Below are 17,565 nucleotides of genomic sequence, written 5' to 3'. Positions count from 1 at the left end.
CTTACTATTTCAGATGCTTAATTTCTCCAATCTCAAGTGAGTAGAAGCCTCCCAAGATGAGAAATGCACTGTTTTGACCTAATCTTTGATGACCCCTTGATTTCTAGTAGAATAGTATATCCCATATTCTCCCTGCATATTTGGTGCCCAAGATAAAAAAAAAAAAAAAAACAAAAAAAAAAACAAACAACAAAAAAAAAAAAAGACATTTCTCAAAAATACCCTCATTCATTTCAATGAGAATCTACGGTCTGGACTTGGAGGGATAGTTAATTGCTACAGAACTGGGATATGTCAGATTTTTAAGGAAGAAATAAGTTTAAATTAATATTTTAATGTATTTTTTTGAAAGAAAAGCCATTTTATTAAAAAGAAAAACAACAAAAGGGAGATGGGACCAGAGCACAGGTTAGTCCATCTAGAGCACAGGTTAGTCCATCCAGGCCTTCAGTGTCCTGGTAGTGATCTTGTCTTTCTCAATGATGTGGACAATGATGCCCATGCCTGAGATGGCGTCCCAGTCCACAGCGTTCAGCATGGCCTGGGAAATGGTTTGAACAGGTGCTCTGGATCCATGTTGGGCTCCCAGAGAGACTCACATATCCCATACATTTGTTCAGAGCAGGTACCACTGACTACAAAGTCATCAGTCACCATGGGGCAGCCAATGAGGTCCAGAGAGCAAATGAAGGGCTTAAAGGTCTTCGGGTCCAGGCCAGCAATGACAGGCTCTGTGTAGTAGGGACCAAACCGTTTCTCATACAAGAGGTTGGACACCATGCTCATGAGGGTGTAAGGCTTGATCTGCCGACCTTCCTTCAGCTCATACAGGTTCAGTTGGAACTTGAGGCGCTGGGCAACTGTCTGGATGTCAGTGGCCAGGCTGGCCAGGCCTATATAGAGCCTGTCACCCATGGGAAATATCTTCTGGAAATCCGTGGTCACCATCTGGGCCTAGATCCCGAAACGCCTGTCTGCAGTGATGGCCACACAGTTCTTTCCCTTCATGGCCATGGGGGCCCCTCCACTGTAGGATATAATAGACATGATTGCAATGTATTGGGAGCACGACCACCACTGAGTTGCCTGCAATCCGGCTCTGGGTTTCTCAGGGTTATTTTAATATTTTTATTTGGCAACGTTTAAAATTTTAATGTGGTTCCAACAAACACAGTGTTGTCCTTATGCTAGGATGGCCAAACACTTTATTATGTTGGTTCTTCTGTTACAGCTTTCACGCCCTAAAGAATGAGATGTTCACTAGACAAACACTTTATCGGCAGTGTGCAGTGAGTGGTGACACCTCCTTCAATTATGTTGTAAGTACACAGACTACTTAGATGGTCTTTGAATTGACGTGTTTATATCTATGAAAGATATATATCCTTAACTGAACTGCTATCACATCATAGGCTCTGGAACAAACACATAACAGTCACTCAACTAGCTACTGGGAGGATAGAACAAAGTTCAGGGCCCCTAAGAGCTCAGTTAGTGTGAGACAGAGATGTGTAAACAGCTTTAAACAGACATTCTAATGCAGCATGATGGTTGAGCTATGGTAGAAGCCAGTGCAGATTCCAGCAAATGGGCTACTTATACTGGGTAGTGGTATATGCCCATTTGTTCATCTTTGACCACTGGTATTATGTTGTGGAGTATCAAAGCTCATGCTTCAAGTCTCCAGTCACCTCCAAAAGGAAGAAGAGCGAGCATCAAGTCATTCATTTTGGATTAGAAACTACACTTACCGAGTTTTTATCACTATGACAAAATAAAAATGTCTACTTAGTTCACAGAGCTTTAAAGTCCAAATAATGCTGTGTAGGCTGGCAGCAAGGGCTCTTCCTTGGCTGTGTCATTTCATGACAAACAACAATGGCAAGAGAGTCTGTCAGAACAAGTGTTCACATCCTGAGCCAGGGAGCAGAAAGAACAAGAGAATCCAGGCTTGCTCCAAGCAACTACCATCTAATGAAAACTCAAGGGTTGCCTAAGAACTACCTTTTGATAGCACACCCCAAAGTAACAGGAGGACTTCCCGCTAGGCACCACCTCCTGAAGGTTCCATCATGTGTTTGTGCCACATTGGAAATCAAGTCTCCAATATGTGGACCTCTGTGCACATACATCCTACTCAGACCATAGCATAGGAGACCTGTAGATCAAGTCTAACACTGAAATACATTATTACTTGCCCTGTCTTAATAAAAGAGTACTGCTTACAAAAAAATAAATGCAGACATTTATAATTTTTTATTTGGTATAGAAATGGATCTAGTAAACTTCAACTGACAAATCAGTCAACGCGGTAGCAACTCATCAGTTTCTGCTATGGGGCTAAAGTTGTCTTTGGATCAGTTGCGTGGTTTTTTACAGAAGGGCATAAGAATCAGGCCATAGAGTGTTGTTTTAAGAGGCTCATAGTCATGTATGGTTGTGTAGCTTGGTGTTCTTGTGGGACTCCTAACAGTGGGAGCAGGGGATATTCCTGACTCTGCTGCCTGCTTTGGGACTTTTGTTTATTCTACTGGGTTGTCTTGTCCATCCTTACTATGCCAAGAGGCGCCTAGCCTTATTATAACTTGAACAGACCATGTTTAGTTGATATCCCTGAGAGGACTGCCCCCTTCTGAAGGGAAACAGAAGAACAGATAGAGAGACCATGGGTACGTCACTGGGAGGAGGGAAGGGAGGGGAAACTGCGGTTAGGATGTAAATATGAGAGAATACATTTTTAAAAAAAAAAATTAAGAGGCTTATAGTCTAAAATAATGTTCCTTCAAATTCTTTTCAGTGTTTATCACTTTAAAATCATTTTCTAGGTATAAGTTACTACAGGAGACCAGAGTGTTCTGTCAAGTACAAACTTTAAAAAAGTAGCCTGTCAAGATAGTATTTGTGACCAAGTCTATTTGGAAACCTGAGGAGTGTAAGAGTTTTCTCTTAAAATATTCTAAACTAGTCTACATACAAACCAACACATACAGTATAGTTCTTCTGCCTTTGCTCTTTCTCTCTAAAGGCTGCAAACCACTCAGCATTATCCTCATCTTGTATTCAGCTGGGCAAATAAAACAGGAAATTCCACAAGAAAGTTGTGTTGCTTAATCAGACATTTTCAGTATATTTTGAGGGGAGGTGCAGTGTTTTCTTTGAGACAGAGTCCCATGTAGCCCCAGCTGGCTTTGAACACACTACAAAGCTGAAGTTGGCTTTGAACTCATGATCATCTTGCCTCCACCTATTGGATGCTAGGATTGCAGTGAAGTCCACATAGCTGGCAACACTCAAAATTTTCAGTGACTGGCAAAATTTTCTTATCGTAAGTTCAAAAGAAGAATTCAAACTATCGGTATTTGCAAATAACACAATTCTGTGTTTTAAAGACACCACAGAATCTCCTAGAAAACTCATGTGTATAATAAACACAGTAAAATTGCAGGCTGTGAAAATCAATGTTTATAAAAGAACACTAACCTCAGTGTATGCCAACAATGTTCTTCTGGAGAAAGAAATAAAGAAAAAAATACTCATTCATAATAGATTCAAAAATTATATACCTAAAGATAAGCCTAAGCAAAAAAAAAAAAAAGTGAAAGACCTCTATAACAAAATTTTATACTCTCATAAGGAAGGATAAAAGACAGTCGACAATGGAAAGAACAAGTTTCTGGGCTGCCAGAATTAAACTGTAACAATGACTATACTATCAAAATTAATCTACAGATTTAATATAAGTCCATCAAAACTCCCATATCATATTTGACAAATCTATTGGAGAAAAACTCAAAAATCCACATGAGACCACAAAAGACAAAATATTCAAAGCAATCCTAAGAAGAAAGAACACAGTGGGAGAGCATAATACTGGACCTCAAACCATACTACAGAACCATAGTGGTAATGATTGCCTGGTTCTAGCCTAAAGACAAACTAACATAAAGACAACTGGTAAGACCAAAGACTTAAAATAGAGAATGCATTGATAAACCAATAAATCTATGGCCACCTAACTTTTTTTTTTTAAAGATGTCTATAATGATCCTTTTTATTTTTACATGCATTGGTGTTTTGCTTGTATGTATATATGTATGTATGTATGTATGTATGTACATATGCATGTGTGAGGGTATCAGATCCTCTGAAAATGGAGTTACAGATGGCTGTGAGCTGCCATGTGGATGCTGGAAACTTAACCAGGGTTCTCTGAAAGAGCAGCCAGTTCTCTAAACCTCTCAGCTATCTCTCTAGCCCAGTGGCCACCTAATATTTGACAAACTTGGCAGAAACACCCAGAGTAGATAAAATAGTGTATTCAACAACTGGTGTTAGCAAAATTGGATAGCTACCCACTGGAAAAAATAGATTTGTGTCTTTTATTTTTTATAAAAATCAATTCAAAATGGATCAGTCGTCTTAATTTTAAACATCTGAAACACTGAAATGGTTAGAGGGAAACACAGAAAACATCCTGCAGGACACTGGGGTAGGCAACTCTCTGAACAGGTTGTCAGGAACACAGGAACTAGACCCAAGGGTCAACACATGGGGCCCCAAGAGACAGAGGTTTGAGACACTGTAAGCAGAACACACAGTCCACAGAATAAAAGAGATCTTTATTAGCTGTGCTTCAGACTGGAGACTAACATCCAGAATTCACAAAGAACCGGTCTAATCTAGATGTCAAAATGACACTGTACCAGTTCAAGCAGATTAGGGCTGGCACTTAAGCCTCCTATTGATGAGAGTTCCTTACACTCTCCATCCTTCCTAGACTATAGTATCCCTTTATGTTGTAGTTGCATGTGTGGGTGGGGAGTGTCTGTCTGTCTGGGGTTGTTGTTGTTGTTGTTGTTGTTGTTGTTGTTGTTGTTGAGAGAGCAGAGGCTCGCTGTGTAGCTCTGGCTGTCCTGGAACTTATTATGTAGACCAAGCTGGCCTCAGACTTACAGAGATCCTCCTGTGTACTAGGATTAAAGGCGTGCGCAACCATGCCTGGCTTTGTTTGTTTTTTGGGGGGGTTGCCATATTTATAAACAGTATCTTTTAAAATGTGGTACCTCATTTTCATTTTTATTTTTCTGACATACTGAGCATCTTTCAATGTCTTCACTGGCCATTCCTAGATACTCTTCCGGGAAGGACCAACAGCTTGGAAATTATAACACATTTTGCCTTTTAAATCTTTTCAAGCGCCCAGTTCTGTTAATATTAATTGCATTCCTGCTACTGGGCATTTGGACTACAAAATTCTCCCATTTTGCAGAACTGAAATTCTATAACCATAAAGCAGTCAGTTCATCAACTCCACGCCTGCACTGCTGTCCACTGTGGACTGTCACTGAGCTATAGTACATTATGTATCTGGGAACTATTTTTTGTCAGATACATGTATTTAAACTGTATATGTATTTTAAATATTTTTTATTGTTTATTGATTAATTGATGGACAGGGATGGGTGTTGGCTATACAGGTACATATGTAGGTACCTAATGTACCTGTGGGGGGAGGGACAGGAGATAAAGTTGTGTATCCTTTAACATTTCTCTGCCTCTGAACTTGGAGGTCATCTTTTCTCAGGTAGGATGAAAGTCAGCATGCCCTAAGGGCCTCTTGTATCTGCCCCCAGGCAGAGCTGAGACTACAAGTAAGCAACAAATGTCTGGTTTATTATATAGGCACCGGGATCTGAACTCTGGTCTTTATTATGGTGCAGCAGATGGATTTAGCCAGTGAGCCATCTCCTGGTCCCCTTGTTATATGCTTGCTGCCATTTTCTAAGCACTGTGAAATTCAAAGGTATTTTATTTTGAGAATAGTGTCTCACTGTGTAGTCAAGGCTGGCTCCACCTCCCCGTCCTCCTCCCTCAGCCTCTCAAGTGCTGGGATTTCAGCCATGTACCAATACATAAGGTAAAAGAACCTTTTTCTTTTTAGTGAAGACCAGCTCTGCTGTTCTCTCTGTGTCAGGCTATGCTCTCACTGGTGCTCCTAACACAGAATGTGATCTTTTACATTCCATGAAACATCTCATTTTGGGATTTTTTTTTTCCCATGCAGTTTCATAAATTGTTCTATCTTATGGTAGTCAATTGTGAACCTATTCATCTGTTTCTAAACTCTGTCCTGTTCTGCTAGCTTATTTGTGGATCTTTTTGCAAGACCCATGCCTTCTCACTAACAACTGTATGGTAATCCTTTTAATCAGCTTATGTAAGCGCTTGGACTTGTATTTCTCTTTGCCAATACCATCTTTACAGTTTTATATGCTTAGAAATTGCATGTACTTTTAGAATCAATGTATCTATTCCTTTAAAAATATATACTAAGACTTCTATTTTTAAATTGCATTTCTTACATCTCCTTAGCCAATGGTTTATCATATCTGCTGCAAATAAATTAATGATAAGGATCTCCTTTAACTTTTAATGCTGTGCCTTGTAGCAAGCTAGCAGATGTAATTGTCTAGAAAAATATCAGTTCTGTTACAGGTTTGGTTTCTATGCATCATATATGTATATGTTACAAGTTTTGTTTGTATACATCATGTATGTATACATGATGTTGTCTTCCCACCTCAGCCCCTAACACACATCCACATCTCATTATTAAGGCTGCAGATTCATCTTAGAGCCAGGGTACCTTGTTAAGTTACATATTTTAAGTAGATTCTGAGTTGTGTGCCCTACCTCTGAGTTAAAGGAGCCTTTAACCACTCATATGAACTCATTAAGTTTGACAAACGTTCTCAAAGTAAAAAGAGCTACAGGACAGTTGGCGTGGTGTTCATCTTTTCTTAGTCTTACATCTGACATCATTCATGATTATGTATTTTTTTAATTTTATGTGTATGAGCATTTTTTCTGAATGTGTGCCTGCTGCCTAGTGTCCCAAAAGGTTGTTGAATTCCCTGGAACTGGAGTTACAGATGGCTCTTAACTGCCATGTGGGTGCTAGGAACTGAACTACCATAACATAACAAATACAGCAAGCATTGAGCCATCTCACCAGCCCCTTGATTATATTTTCTATTGGTTATGACAACTTTGAGGAATTTAAGAAGTGAAGGTCTTATTTGGGGTTTAAATTTTCCTCTTGTGTTTTACTTGATTGTAATTTTTTTCCCTCATCAAATCCACAACCCCCTTGGATCTCTTCACAGTCTATTCATCTCTGTTGTCTTCTGCTTTTGTTTCCTCAAGTCATACATTTTATATGTTCATTTTCTATCCCCAGAGCCTAATCTCACACTGTTGTGATGAACTCCACAATAAACAGTGGCAGAGCTGTCTTCTGGTAACAGTGTTTTTCACCCAGTGGTAGGTTAGTTGGTGCTTTCCCCCATTAAACATTCAATCTCACACCCCTTTGAGATTAGGCTATGGGGATAGAAAAAATGGCATGGAAACACATACATGCAAATGAATGCCTAAATAAATATATTCACCAAGAGAGAATGAAGAAATAAATAAGGGGAACCCCATAAATTCTAAGCAGCACACCTGGACCCCACACTGTTTCTGGTGAGCATGCATAGTGCACCTTTAACTACTTCACCTGCACCTCTTTCTCATCATGATTTACTAACATTGTGGTACCAATGGTGCCTGCACACTGCTGCTCCAGAACTCCTGGCAGAAAGTTTCTTGCTTGTTTGTCTTTTCTCTTGCTTTACTGCCAGTCAATTCTTGGCAATTTGTGAACACTGCTGAAGCTTCCAGCAGCTATTTGGGATTTGAGGTAACCTTGTAACTTCTGGCATGTTTCTGTTTGGTGCCCTTCCATATCTGAAGGGCATTTGTTCCAAGACCACCCAGGTACTAAGATTCTTGGATGCTTAAAACCATATATATATATATATATATATATATATATATATATATATTTCCTATGGGAGAATTATAAAACATCACACACAAATACTATGTATATATAATGTAATACACACATATATAATATATGCATAATGTAGTAATACATATATACATATATATTTGTGTATATATACATATGTGTATATATACATATGTATATATGTATATATGTGTGTATTACACATATATATATATATATACACACATACACATAGTATTTGTGTGTGATGTTTTACAATCCTCCCATAGACTTTAAGTCTCTCTAGATTACTTGAACTACCTAATGCAATATACTATTCATTGAATAATTTACATAGTTGATATTATGCAGATGTTTGCTATATTGTATTGTTTAGAAAATAATAACAAGGAAGAATATATCTATATGTCTATGTTCATTTCAGAAACAATTTAAGAGGGTTTCTTACAGTGTTTCTCTCCACTGTAAGCTATAGGCACAAAACTATGTGCATGGAGCAACTTGAAGAGTATCCAAAGTTAAAGGTATAATCAAAAGAAAGTAGAGTCAGAAGAAACACTAAGGAGAATGGTTTTCTTGAATTTTCTCTACAAGAGCCTCAACAGCAAGCCTTTGCTTCTACTTGTTGTAGGCGATAGCACTGATGTTGTTGATTTGAGTTGAGCATCTCTACATTGTCCAAGCTAGTCTCAGATGTCTAAACAATTCTCCTGCCGTAGCCACTTGAGTAGCTGGGACTCTAGGTGTATACCACCATTGGTTTAAAAGAAAGGATCTCCCCCTCTATATTTGAATACATAAGTTAGAAACACGGTTATCATGTCCTACTTGAGGAGTTAGAGGTGATGGCCACGTAAATATGTTGTCAACTTGATTACATCTGGACTAAATTGAAACCCAGCATCCCTGTGAGATAGTCCTGATTGAATCATTGAAGTGGGGAGACCCACCTTAAATCCAAACCTTTTGAGGTGGAAAGAGCCACCTTCGTGCCTATATAAAGGACATGGGGGGAAGAAGCCCTTGCTTTTCACCTGCTTGTCCTTGCTCTCACTGGACAGGTCATGCCTTTCCTAGCATTACAGCCGACTTCTACAGAATTCCAGCATATAACAAAATACCAGCTGAGACATCCATCCTCATGGACTGAGCAACTACTGGATTCTTGAACTTTCCATAGGGAAAGAGCTATTGTTGTCATAGTCAGACTATAATCTGTAAACCACTCTAATAAGTCCCATTTTTATATACATAGGTTCACTATATAAGTCTGCTTCTCTGGAGGAGCCTGACTAATACAGTGTCCACATCACTTTGCTTTGACTACGATTTGCCCTTGACCCACAGTATCTGCCGCTTGTGTCTTCCAGAGAGTTAAGCCCTTGTATGTGCACTCCACTATGAACCTGGGAGAGTCATCCCCTCCTCCAACCATGGTAGGCCGATTATTTTTCCCTATTAAACATTTAATCCATTAATATTACCGAAGCTCAGTAATGAAACATTTTGGTTAACGTGCAGGTGGAGCCCAGCTATGAGAACAAACCCATCAGTCAGGTGTCTCATCCCGGGTTGTCAGAAGGTAAGAATCTAGGGAGTGGGAGTGGAGGTGTTTCCATAGTCCTAGATTCTCTGAGGCCCTGGCACCCCCCCACAGTACCAAAGGAAAGCAAGGCAAGACCCTTTCCTGTTAGAAAAAGAGGTTTGCACATAGCCTGAGTGCATGAGACAGATCAACTTTCATTTCTCTTCCTCTTCCCCCTCTTCTGCCTCAGTCTGCAGTCCAGGATAGTCTTGGCCCTCACAAAAATCCTGCCTCCATTTCATTTTTCTTGTTTAGCTGAAGGTTTTTGGATCATGATGAAATCAAGATTTTTCAGTCAATTTATAAATTTTATGCCTTTCTGTGTTCTGACTGCTGCTAATTGAAAGCATACTTTGTCATTTTTCAAACTCAGAAGCTATCTCAGTTAAAATTTCATTTCTTTTTTACTGAACTGCAAAAAAATGAAACAAACAAACAAACCAAAATTCTGAAGCGCTACTTAAATGTCTGCTTATACAATTTAATAATTGTCAGAAAAAGAAAACTGTTTCTTGCTAATTACTCTTTGACCAATCCTTAAAGAGCTTCAGATTGGATATATTCTTACACTATAATTTATTTTGCCTATACACATCTGTAAGACTTTCCTCTGAACTTGGAAGCCAAGTTCTCAGGGTGAGGATGGATACATGTACCCAAAGAAGCTTGTGGGTTGTGGATGGATCTCAGTGATAAAGTGTTTGATTCGAGTATATGAGACCTCAGGTTCAATATTCAGGGTTCAGAGGAGGGAAGTCATTATGTAAAGCTTATAAATTTGTAGAGCATAGTAAACAAATAGAATTAATAAAATATAATATTGTTAATTATTATTATTAGCATCTTGACAGACCCCTGAATGAGTGATTCATTTGGCATATGTGGATACATTTAAAGTAGATTAGCTCATGAAACTTTGTGCAAGGAGGATCTGTGTGACAAGAACTAAAACACCAGTCTCTGCAGAAAGTGTGAAGAATCTCTTTCCTGGGTGTCTGTGCAGTGGGAACATTTCCTGTGGTTTTATGCACTGTTGATGTCTAGTCAATTGTTGTCTTCCTAGGGACAAAGGAATCTTTGAGCAAACACAGTGATGGCACTTCCCCAGGCTAACTAGATTACAGCCATGCTCACACTAGACTTCCTAGCTTAGGAAACAGCAATGTTTAAAGATGTCAGCATTTAAATAATGACTTAGATCTGCTAGATTAGAAATTCCAATTCGTATTGTAAGTCACTTTAAAACATCTAAATGTACTTGTGGCTTATCATGCAAAAAAAAAAAAAAAATGTGGATTGGTAAATTTAGAGTTTGCTGCCGACCAAAAATTTGAATTAGAAAATGATAATCATAGTAGTACACTCTCAAACAATCCAGTTGAGAAAATTGCATCCACAGTTGACTTTCCAGTTGACTGGTGAAATAGCTCAGTAAAGAGCTTTGCTTTGCTTTGCTTCTCTAGGTGTTGGCTCACACACACACACACACACAGACACACACATACAGACACACACACATATATACACAGACAGACACACACACAAACATGCACACACACAAACATGGACACACACAGACACAGACACAGACATACACACACAGACACACACATACAGGCACACGCACAGACACACACATATATACACAGACAGACACACACATATACACAGACACACACAAACATGCACACACACAGACACACACATGCACACACAAAGACATACACACACAGACACACATACACAGACACACACATATATATATATATACACAGACAGACACACACATACACACAGATACACACACAAGCATGCACACACATATATACACACACATGCACACACATAGACATACAGACACACACGCTAAGTAATCTTTAATTAACTTTCCAGATGCAAGAAAATTATTTCTCAAAGGCCTAATTAAAGTATTAATAGCACAAATAACACAGTATCTGGTTAATTAGCTCCAGATGACCAGAAATTTATTAAAATCAATATCCCATTTTTTTTAGTAAAAAAAAAAAAAAAAAAAAAAAAAAAAAAGTTTAACCTAAGGTAGAAAGCTGAATAGGTAATTTAGTGATTATGAAGGTAGATGAGTCCCTTATCAGAATGCAGTTTCTAGCTTGTGGATAGATAGTATCCATGACACCCCGTCAGAGGACCAGGTTGTCTCCACCAAACAAGTCATTCCAAGCTGTGGGTTTTATTAACATTTGTGGCTCCTAGGAAAGAATAATAGTATTTTCAAGTACTAATGTATAAATATATACTAATGATGAGTTAGCTATACAGTTAACGTACATCTGAGTTATAAGCAAAATTTTATCACTTTCTTTACCATGAAGGTATGCACAGTAATATACCTGGTATATATTCCCTAAGTGGGACTGTGTATATGCTATGTGTGTGTGCATGCGTGTGTGTGTGTGTGTGCATGGTGTGTGTGTGTACATGGTGTGTGTATGTATGTGTGTGTGAGTGTGTATGTCATATACACATGAGTGTGTGGTATATACACCCATGTATGTTCAGACAGGTCTCTGACTGAACTGGAGGCTTGTCTTTTGGCTATGGTCAGCAAGTTCTCAGGATCCACCTATCTCTACCCCTAATGCTGAAGTTACAGGCACATGCAGCTATGCCTATTTTTATTACATGGTGCTAGGGATTTGTGCTCAGCTCTTTGTGCTTGCGGGGCAGGTGCTCTTAGCCACTCATGCCTTCAGCCCCTTTTAAATTGGACTCTGAAGTCCCTGGCTTGGGTTTTGTTTTATTGTTCAAAATATTCAGATCGATATTCATATTTAAAATGTCCCAGTGGACATGGAAACTAACCTCTCTGTAACAGGGTTCTATGCTGCACCGGAAGTATCAGTTCCTAAACTGCACTTTCACCCAACACAATACTCTTTGGAAGTATTTGCAGCAGATGCGTGGTAGGAAGAGGTGACATTCTTTTCAAGTTCTTTTCAAGTTCTTTTCAAGATTCCCTCTACTTAGCAGGTAGCTCCTGTGAGTTCAACAAGGTCTGTATCAACCCTTGTTATGAACTATAAGCTATAAGCTATGTATGGTTATCTCATATTGAAATTGGAGATTTGCCCCAAAAGTCTGTGCCAGGCATCTCTGGACTGTGTTGTCTGACCCCAAAAGGATGTAGGAACAGGCATAGTTTTGTGTCAACAAGACACGGAGTTACTTTAATGCACCAGGAAGCTAAGCACTTTGGAAGCTGCCAGTCTTTGCCTCCAATCTCAGTTCACTCCTTAATTTCTAGGCAGCTTTCTCCAGATTTCTTCTGCTGTGTAAGAGGTGGCAATCCTACTTACACTTGTTTAAAGGATTAAATAAGATAAGCTGTGGAAGCCTTGCGGAGCTAATTCTTTCATTTGCTTCTCTTCACGAGCTGTTTCTAATGTATAACCAAACTAAAATCTGCCAGATCTATATTGTAATTGACCATGTGAAAGCAATGAGACAGCAGGTGCATAAATTCAAACAACTTCACCTTCATTTCTTTAATAACTAGTTTTCCATTCGGCATGGGGGAAAATGAAGTCTGGGGTATATGCCTTGAGAAAAATGAATTAAAGAAATATCATACGATCAAAACAATGTTATACCAGGGATGACCTGCCCGAACAGGCTGCAAGGGACGTCTTAGTTACAAAGTTCTGAGAGGTCTAGAGAGAGCCATGGGGTTTTATTCCTCCAACAGACAGTTTTAAGAGATTAAAAAAACAAAAACAACTATCCAATAGAAGGGAATAAAAAAACAAGGCACAGCACTATGTGGAAGATCTCGGCACAGTTTTTTACATGGTAGTAATTATCTCAGCAGAGCACAAGTAGGATTATTAATTTGTTTGCTACTTGCCTGCGATGAAATGTGGGATGTGAGCCTCCCATTGTGTGCCCCACGCTGCCTCCGATCTATGTACTCAAGCAGGCCTTTCTCACAGTCCAGTAATTAGATGTTATTGACATTGTAATCTCTGGAAATCTTCTTAATGAGTCCAAAAGACACGAATCCTATAGATAAAACCTCAAAGTAACACTGGCTGTTTAAGCACCTTGTCAGGAAGAGAAGGCTCAAACATCAGAATCTGCACCCCAGGGAAACCCAAACTGAAGCCCAGATTACATTGTATGGTTGATTTTTTTTTTTTCTGGAGTTTCTAGGAAAGAAATACCCAATAGGTCACTTGAAAGCTTTTCAAGAATAGTAGAAGGACCATAATATATCCGATAAAAAATTTTTTTAGAATCTTTTTCACCCTTTAAATTTTTGGGCATGAAAATATTTTCTTCAAAGTCTTTTTGCCACCACTTGGCAAGACTAAATATTAATTAAAAGTTTATAAGCAACTTTAGGCATCTGTAAAATTAAAATCCAACAAATTAGGGTTAACTTATATATCATTTCTACACTACCAACTGTAATTATAATTAATAGAATTTTAAAGATTAAATTTATACTGAAATGTATATTTTAAGATCTAATTACATGTAAAGCTGATACAGAGCACCTTTTCACTTCTAACTAATAGCTATAAACACTAATGTGTCTATAGGGACGGACATAAACACACACCTATAATCTCAGCACTTGGGAGGTGAGACAGAAGAATTACTATGAGATTGAGGTCCAGCTTTGGCTTCTAAGTGAGTCCCAAGCCAGGAAAGAGTACAAACCGAAACCCTGTCTCAGACAACAAAGTTTAGATGGTATTAACCTGTGAATGATATTTAAATGCCAGGGCTAACCTGATTATCTAGGTATGGAGTATAAAGAGGCTGTAAACATTAACGATGTCATTGTCACTGACTTTTGCTCCTTTCCTGTCACCAATTTAAGATGGTATAGTATTAAATTACATGCCATCTTCCTCTTCAGTTGATTCTCTTTCCTGGAGACTTTTCCTTATTTCCATACATTTATTCTGAGCTTTAAAGGGACAGTAGACAAGAAACTGACACCTGGGCTATCTTTTAGTTGATCCTTGCAAGTGCTGTAGGTTCTGTATTTGCATAGGAAAGGACCCAGGAACCAGCTGTATTAAAGAAGCTATAACAGAATCCAAAGGCTTTTTGAAGAGTTGTCCATAGATCAGAAAAGGTTCTGAATATGTGACAAGGGAGGATGGGAATGCACCAGAGTGTTAAAGAACTTGCCTACCATTCTTTAGGTCCTTAGTTCAAGTCCAACGACTGTGCAAAAGAAAAAGGCAAATGAAAAGGATGACTATCCATGTTTTGAAAACACAGTGCAGAGGAACTGTAGGTTCTGTTCCCAGAATCCACAAGGCTGCTAACTTCAGTTCTAGAGGCTCCAACTACTTCTGGTCTTCATAGGCTCAGTGCACACAAGGTACACAGATGCACACACACACACACACACACACACACACACACACACACAAACCCCATACATACAAAAATAATCTTTTCTAAAGGAAGTTTTCAAGAAGGGAATTTAGTCTGCCTCTATTAAACTTACTGTATTTGCTTAAATTGTTTAACAACAGTGGGATGTACATACCTTTAACTTTTCAACTTTAATTATAGTATTTTGCTGTTTATGCCTTGGGCTTATTTTACCTGATGAAGAGTTTATTCTACAAACATACAAGTTAATCATCCTTAATTTCAAAGTCTGAATTTGAAATGCTTTGAAAGGAAACCCATGACACCACAAGTAGAAATTTGTGTGCTATGAAGTTTGGTAAGATGTACAAAATTAACATGTTGCTTGAAATCTTCAGGCTGTCTATATATAGTAGGCATGAGACATAAATTCATTTTTTTAATTCTTTTGTAGTGCTGGTGTCAAATTCAGGACCTTGAGAGTACTAAGCAAACACACACCAACAGCTGGAAACACAAACAAATTTTGTATTTAGATTTGAGTCCTATCCCCAAGATGTTTCATTATGTACGTGAAATGTATATAATATATTCAAAAAACATTAAATAAATACAAAACAACGTTGGCCCCAAGAATTTTTGGTGTTGACTGTAGCCAACCTATACAACAAATTCATTCTCCTTTGGTGAGAATTTAGAAAATGTGCAGCCTATTGGAGCCCATGCTCCAGCTGTTGTAAGCATTCAATGTTTTCCACAGTGTGGTATGTAAGAGTCACTGCATTGAATAACTAAAAACAAAATCTCTGAATTCCAGAAACTTATTGGATATCGTCAAGTCATGCTAGTAAGTCAATGTGCTACACCCATGCCAGACTTGCTAAGTTGGTATTGACCCAAATGTCTACAATTGCGTAATTAGCTGGGTTTTTTTCTACTCATTATTGGGCAATTCTTCTTTCCCTTAGTTTTGAAGTCTTTTTATTTTTATTCCTAACCTTAGTCCTTTGATATATGCTTCAAAAATACCTCCTTTCTGTCCCTGGTGTGTTATATATATATATGTGTGTGTGTGTGTGTGTGTGTGTGTGTGTGTGTACACTGTATCTGTACACCAGAAGAGGGCATCAGATCCCATTATAGATGGTTGTGAGCCACCATGTAGTTGCTGAGAACTGAACTCCGAACCTTTGGAAGAACCGCCAGTGTCCCCCTGATGTATCTTCTAATGGTACTTTTGATGTTCTGTGTTAAACTGAAGTTGATTTTTTAAAAACTTTTTATTGATTCTTTGTGAGTTTCACATCATGCACCCCAGTCCCACTCAGCTCCCTGTCCCCTCAGATCCACCTTCCATCCTTGCAACCTCCCCACACACCTAATAAAAAACACACAAAAGAATAAACAAAACAAGTCATAGAAAACATCTCATCATGGAAGCTGTGGTGTGTCACAGTGTGTCCTACAGTATATCTCTCTGTCCACACATCTTCACTTGCAGATGTTCATTGCAATGAGTCATTGGTCTGGTTCGAGATCTCTGGCCTCTGTGACATTATCAATATTGGATCCTCACCCAGACTCCTCTAGTTATCCTGTTGTTGCCCTGTGTCCTGGAGACCCTGCAGCTTTGGATCTGCAGGACGGGCTTTTTCACATTCCCCAACAGTTCAACTCCCCTGCTCTCATGCCCTTGGGGCTAGCTCACTGGCAGCCACACCTCCAGAGCCAGCTCTACTGTGCTGCCCAGTTGAAGGACAGGGCCACTCTCTCAAATGCTGCAACTAGCTATGTACAGGGCCAGTTCTCCCTAGCTCAACCTTGGGGCTGGCTCACCCAAGCACCTTCCACCATGGCCAGCTTATCTGCTCTCAAGACCCAGAAAAAGGTTTTGATTTTTAATTTCCACACATATACTTTTCAAACTTGTAATTTAGAACTTGTTTCCTTAGGTTTGTTTGTTTTTAATTTAAAAAGTCTATTGTCTGAACTCTACTAAAGTTATCACATACAGCTCCTAAAAACATTATCAATTTGGTTTTTATATTCAGCCTTTTAAAGCACTAAGACTAATTGTTGTGGAATTAGGTGGTGTGATTCTGGAGGCTAATTTTTTTTCCGGTCCTATAGAATAGCTTCTGGGCCATCTGTTCACTGCATCTGGCCTTATTTTTCTCCTCTGATACCAGAGTTTAAATAGCTTTCATTTTTAAAATAAAGCTCGACCCCAGGTAAAATAAATCCTTCCATCATCAGCAGCAGATTTGCTGAAGCCATTCTTAGTTCCTTACATTGTGAAGTTTAAGCTCAGACGGTTCAGGCTCCATTAAAAAAATATTCTTGAGCAGGGTGATGGTGGTGCACACCTTTAATCCCAGGCAGCAGAGGAAAGTGAATCTCATTCTGGTCTACAGAGGAAGTTCTGGGATAGCCAGGGATACACAAAGAAACCTTGTCTCAAAATAAGAAACAAATTAACAATAAATAAATAAATACTCTTGGTATTAAAGACTAATCTGGGAAGAATTAACATTTTTATAGCACTGAGTTCTCCCAGCTGTAAATATAATTTTGATTGATTTGGAAGCCTCTCTGTCATCTTTAATAAAATTATATAATCTTTTAGTATGATCTTGCACAACTTTTATAATTTTTTTCTGAGAACTTTCAAATATGCAATTACTTATTCTTTATTGATACTTTGAGCAGTTTCTTATATTACTTTGCTTTTTGATATTCTTTTTCTGAG

General features: G+C 38.6%; 1 protein-coding gene and 1 pseudogene across 2 annotated transcripts in view; one reads left to right on the top strand and one right to left on the bottom strand.

The window, feature by feature from the left end:
* C8H10orf67 (chromosome 8 C10orf67 homolog) overlaps positions 1 to 17,565 on the top strand; it is a 95,159-nt gene that overhangs the window by 73,449 nt on the left and 4,145 nt on the right. For both annotated transcript variants that reach the window (XM_076939575.1, XM_076939574.1), the window contains exons 14-16: positions 1,232 to 1,319; positions 9,229 to 9,294; positions 9,380 to 9,440. In XM_076939575.1, the coding sequence (XP_076795690.1) occupies positions 1,232 to 1,319; positions 9,229 to 9,294; positions 9,380 to 9,440 (215 nt within the window). The remainder of the gene's footprint in view (positions 1 to 1,231; positions 1,320 to 9,228; positions 9,295 to 9,379; positions 9,441 to 17,565) is intronic.
* LOC117713940 (proteasome subunit beta type-3 pseudogene) lies at positions 368 to 1,047 on the bottom strand (annotated as a pseudogene).

Source organism: Arvicanthis niloticus, chromosome 8, assembly GCF_011762505.2.
Source record: "Arvicanthis niloticus isolate mArvNil1 chromosome 8, mArvNil1.pat.X, whole genome shotgun sequence".
In the NCBI taxonomy this organism is placed as follows: domain Eukaryota; kingdom Metazoa; phylum Chordata; class Mammalia; order Rodentia; family Muridae; genus Arvicanthis; species Arvicanthis niloticus.
The sequence above is the reverse complement of the archived record's forward strand: the minus strand, read 5'-3'. Positions and strand labels throughout refer to the sequence as shown.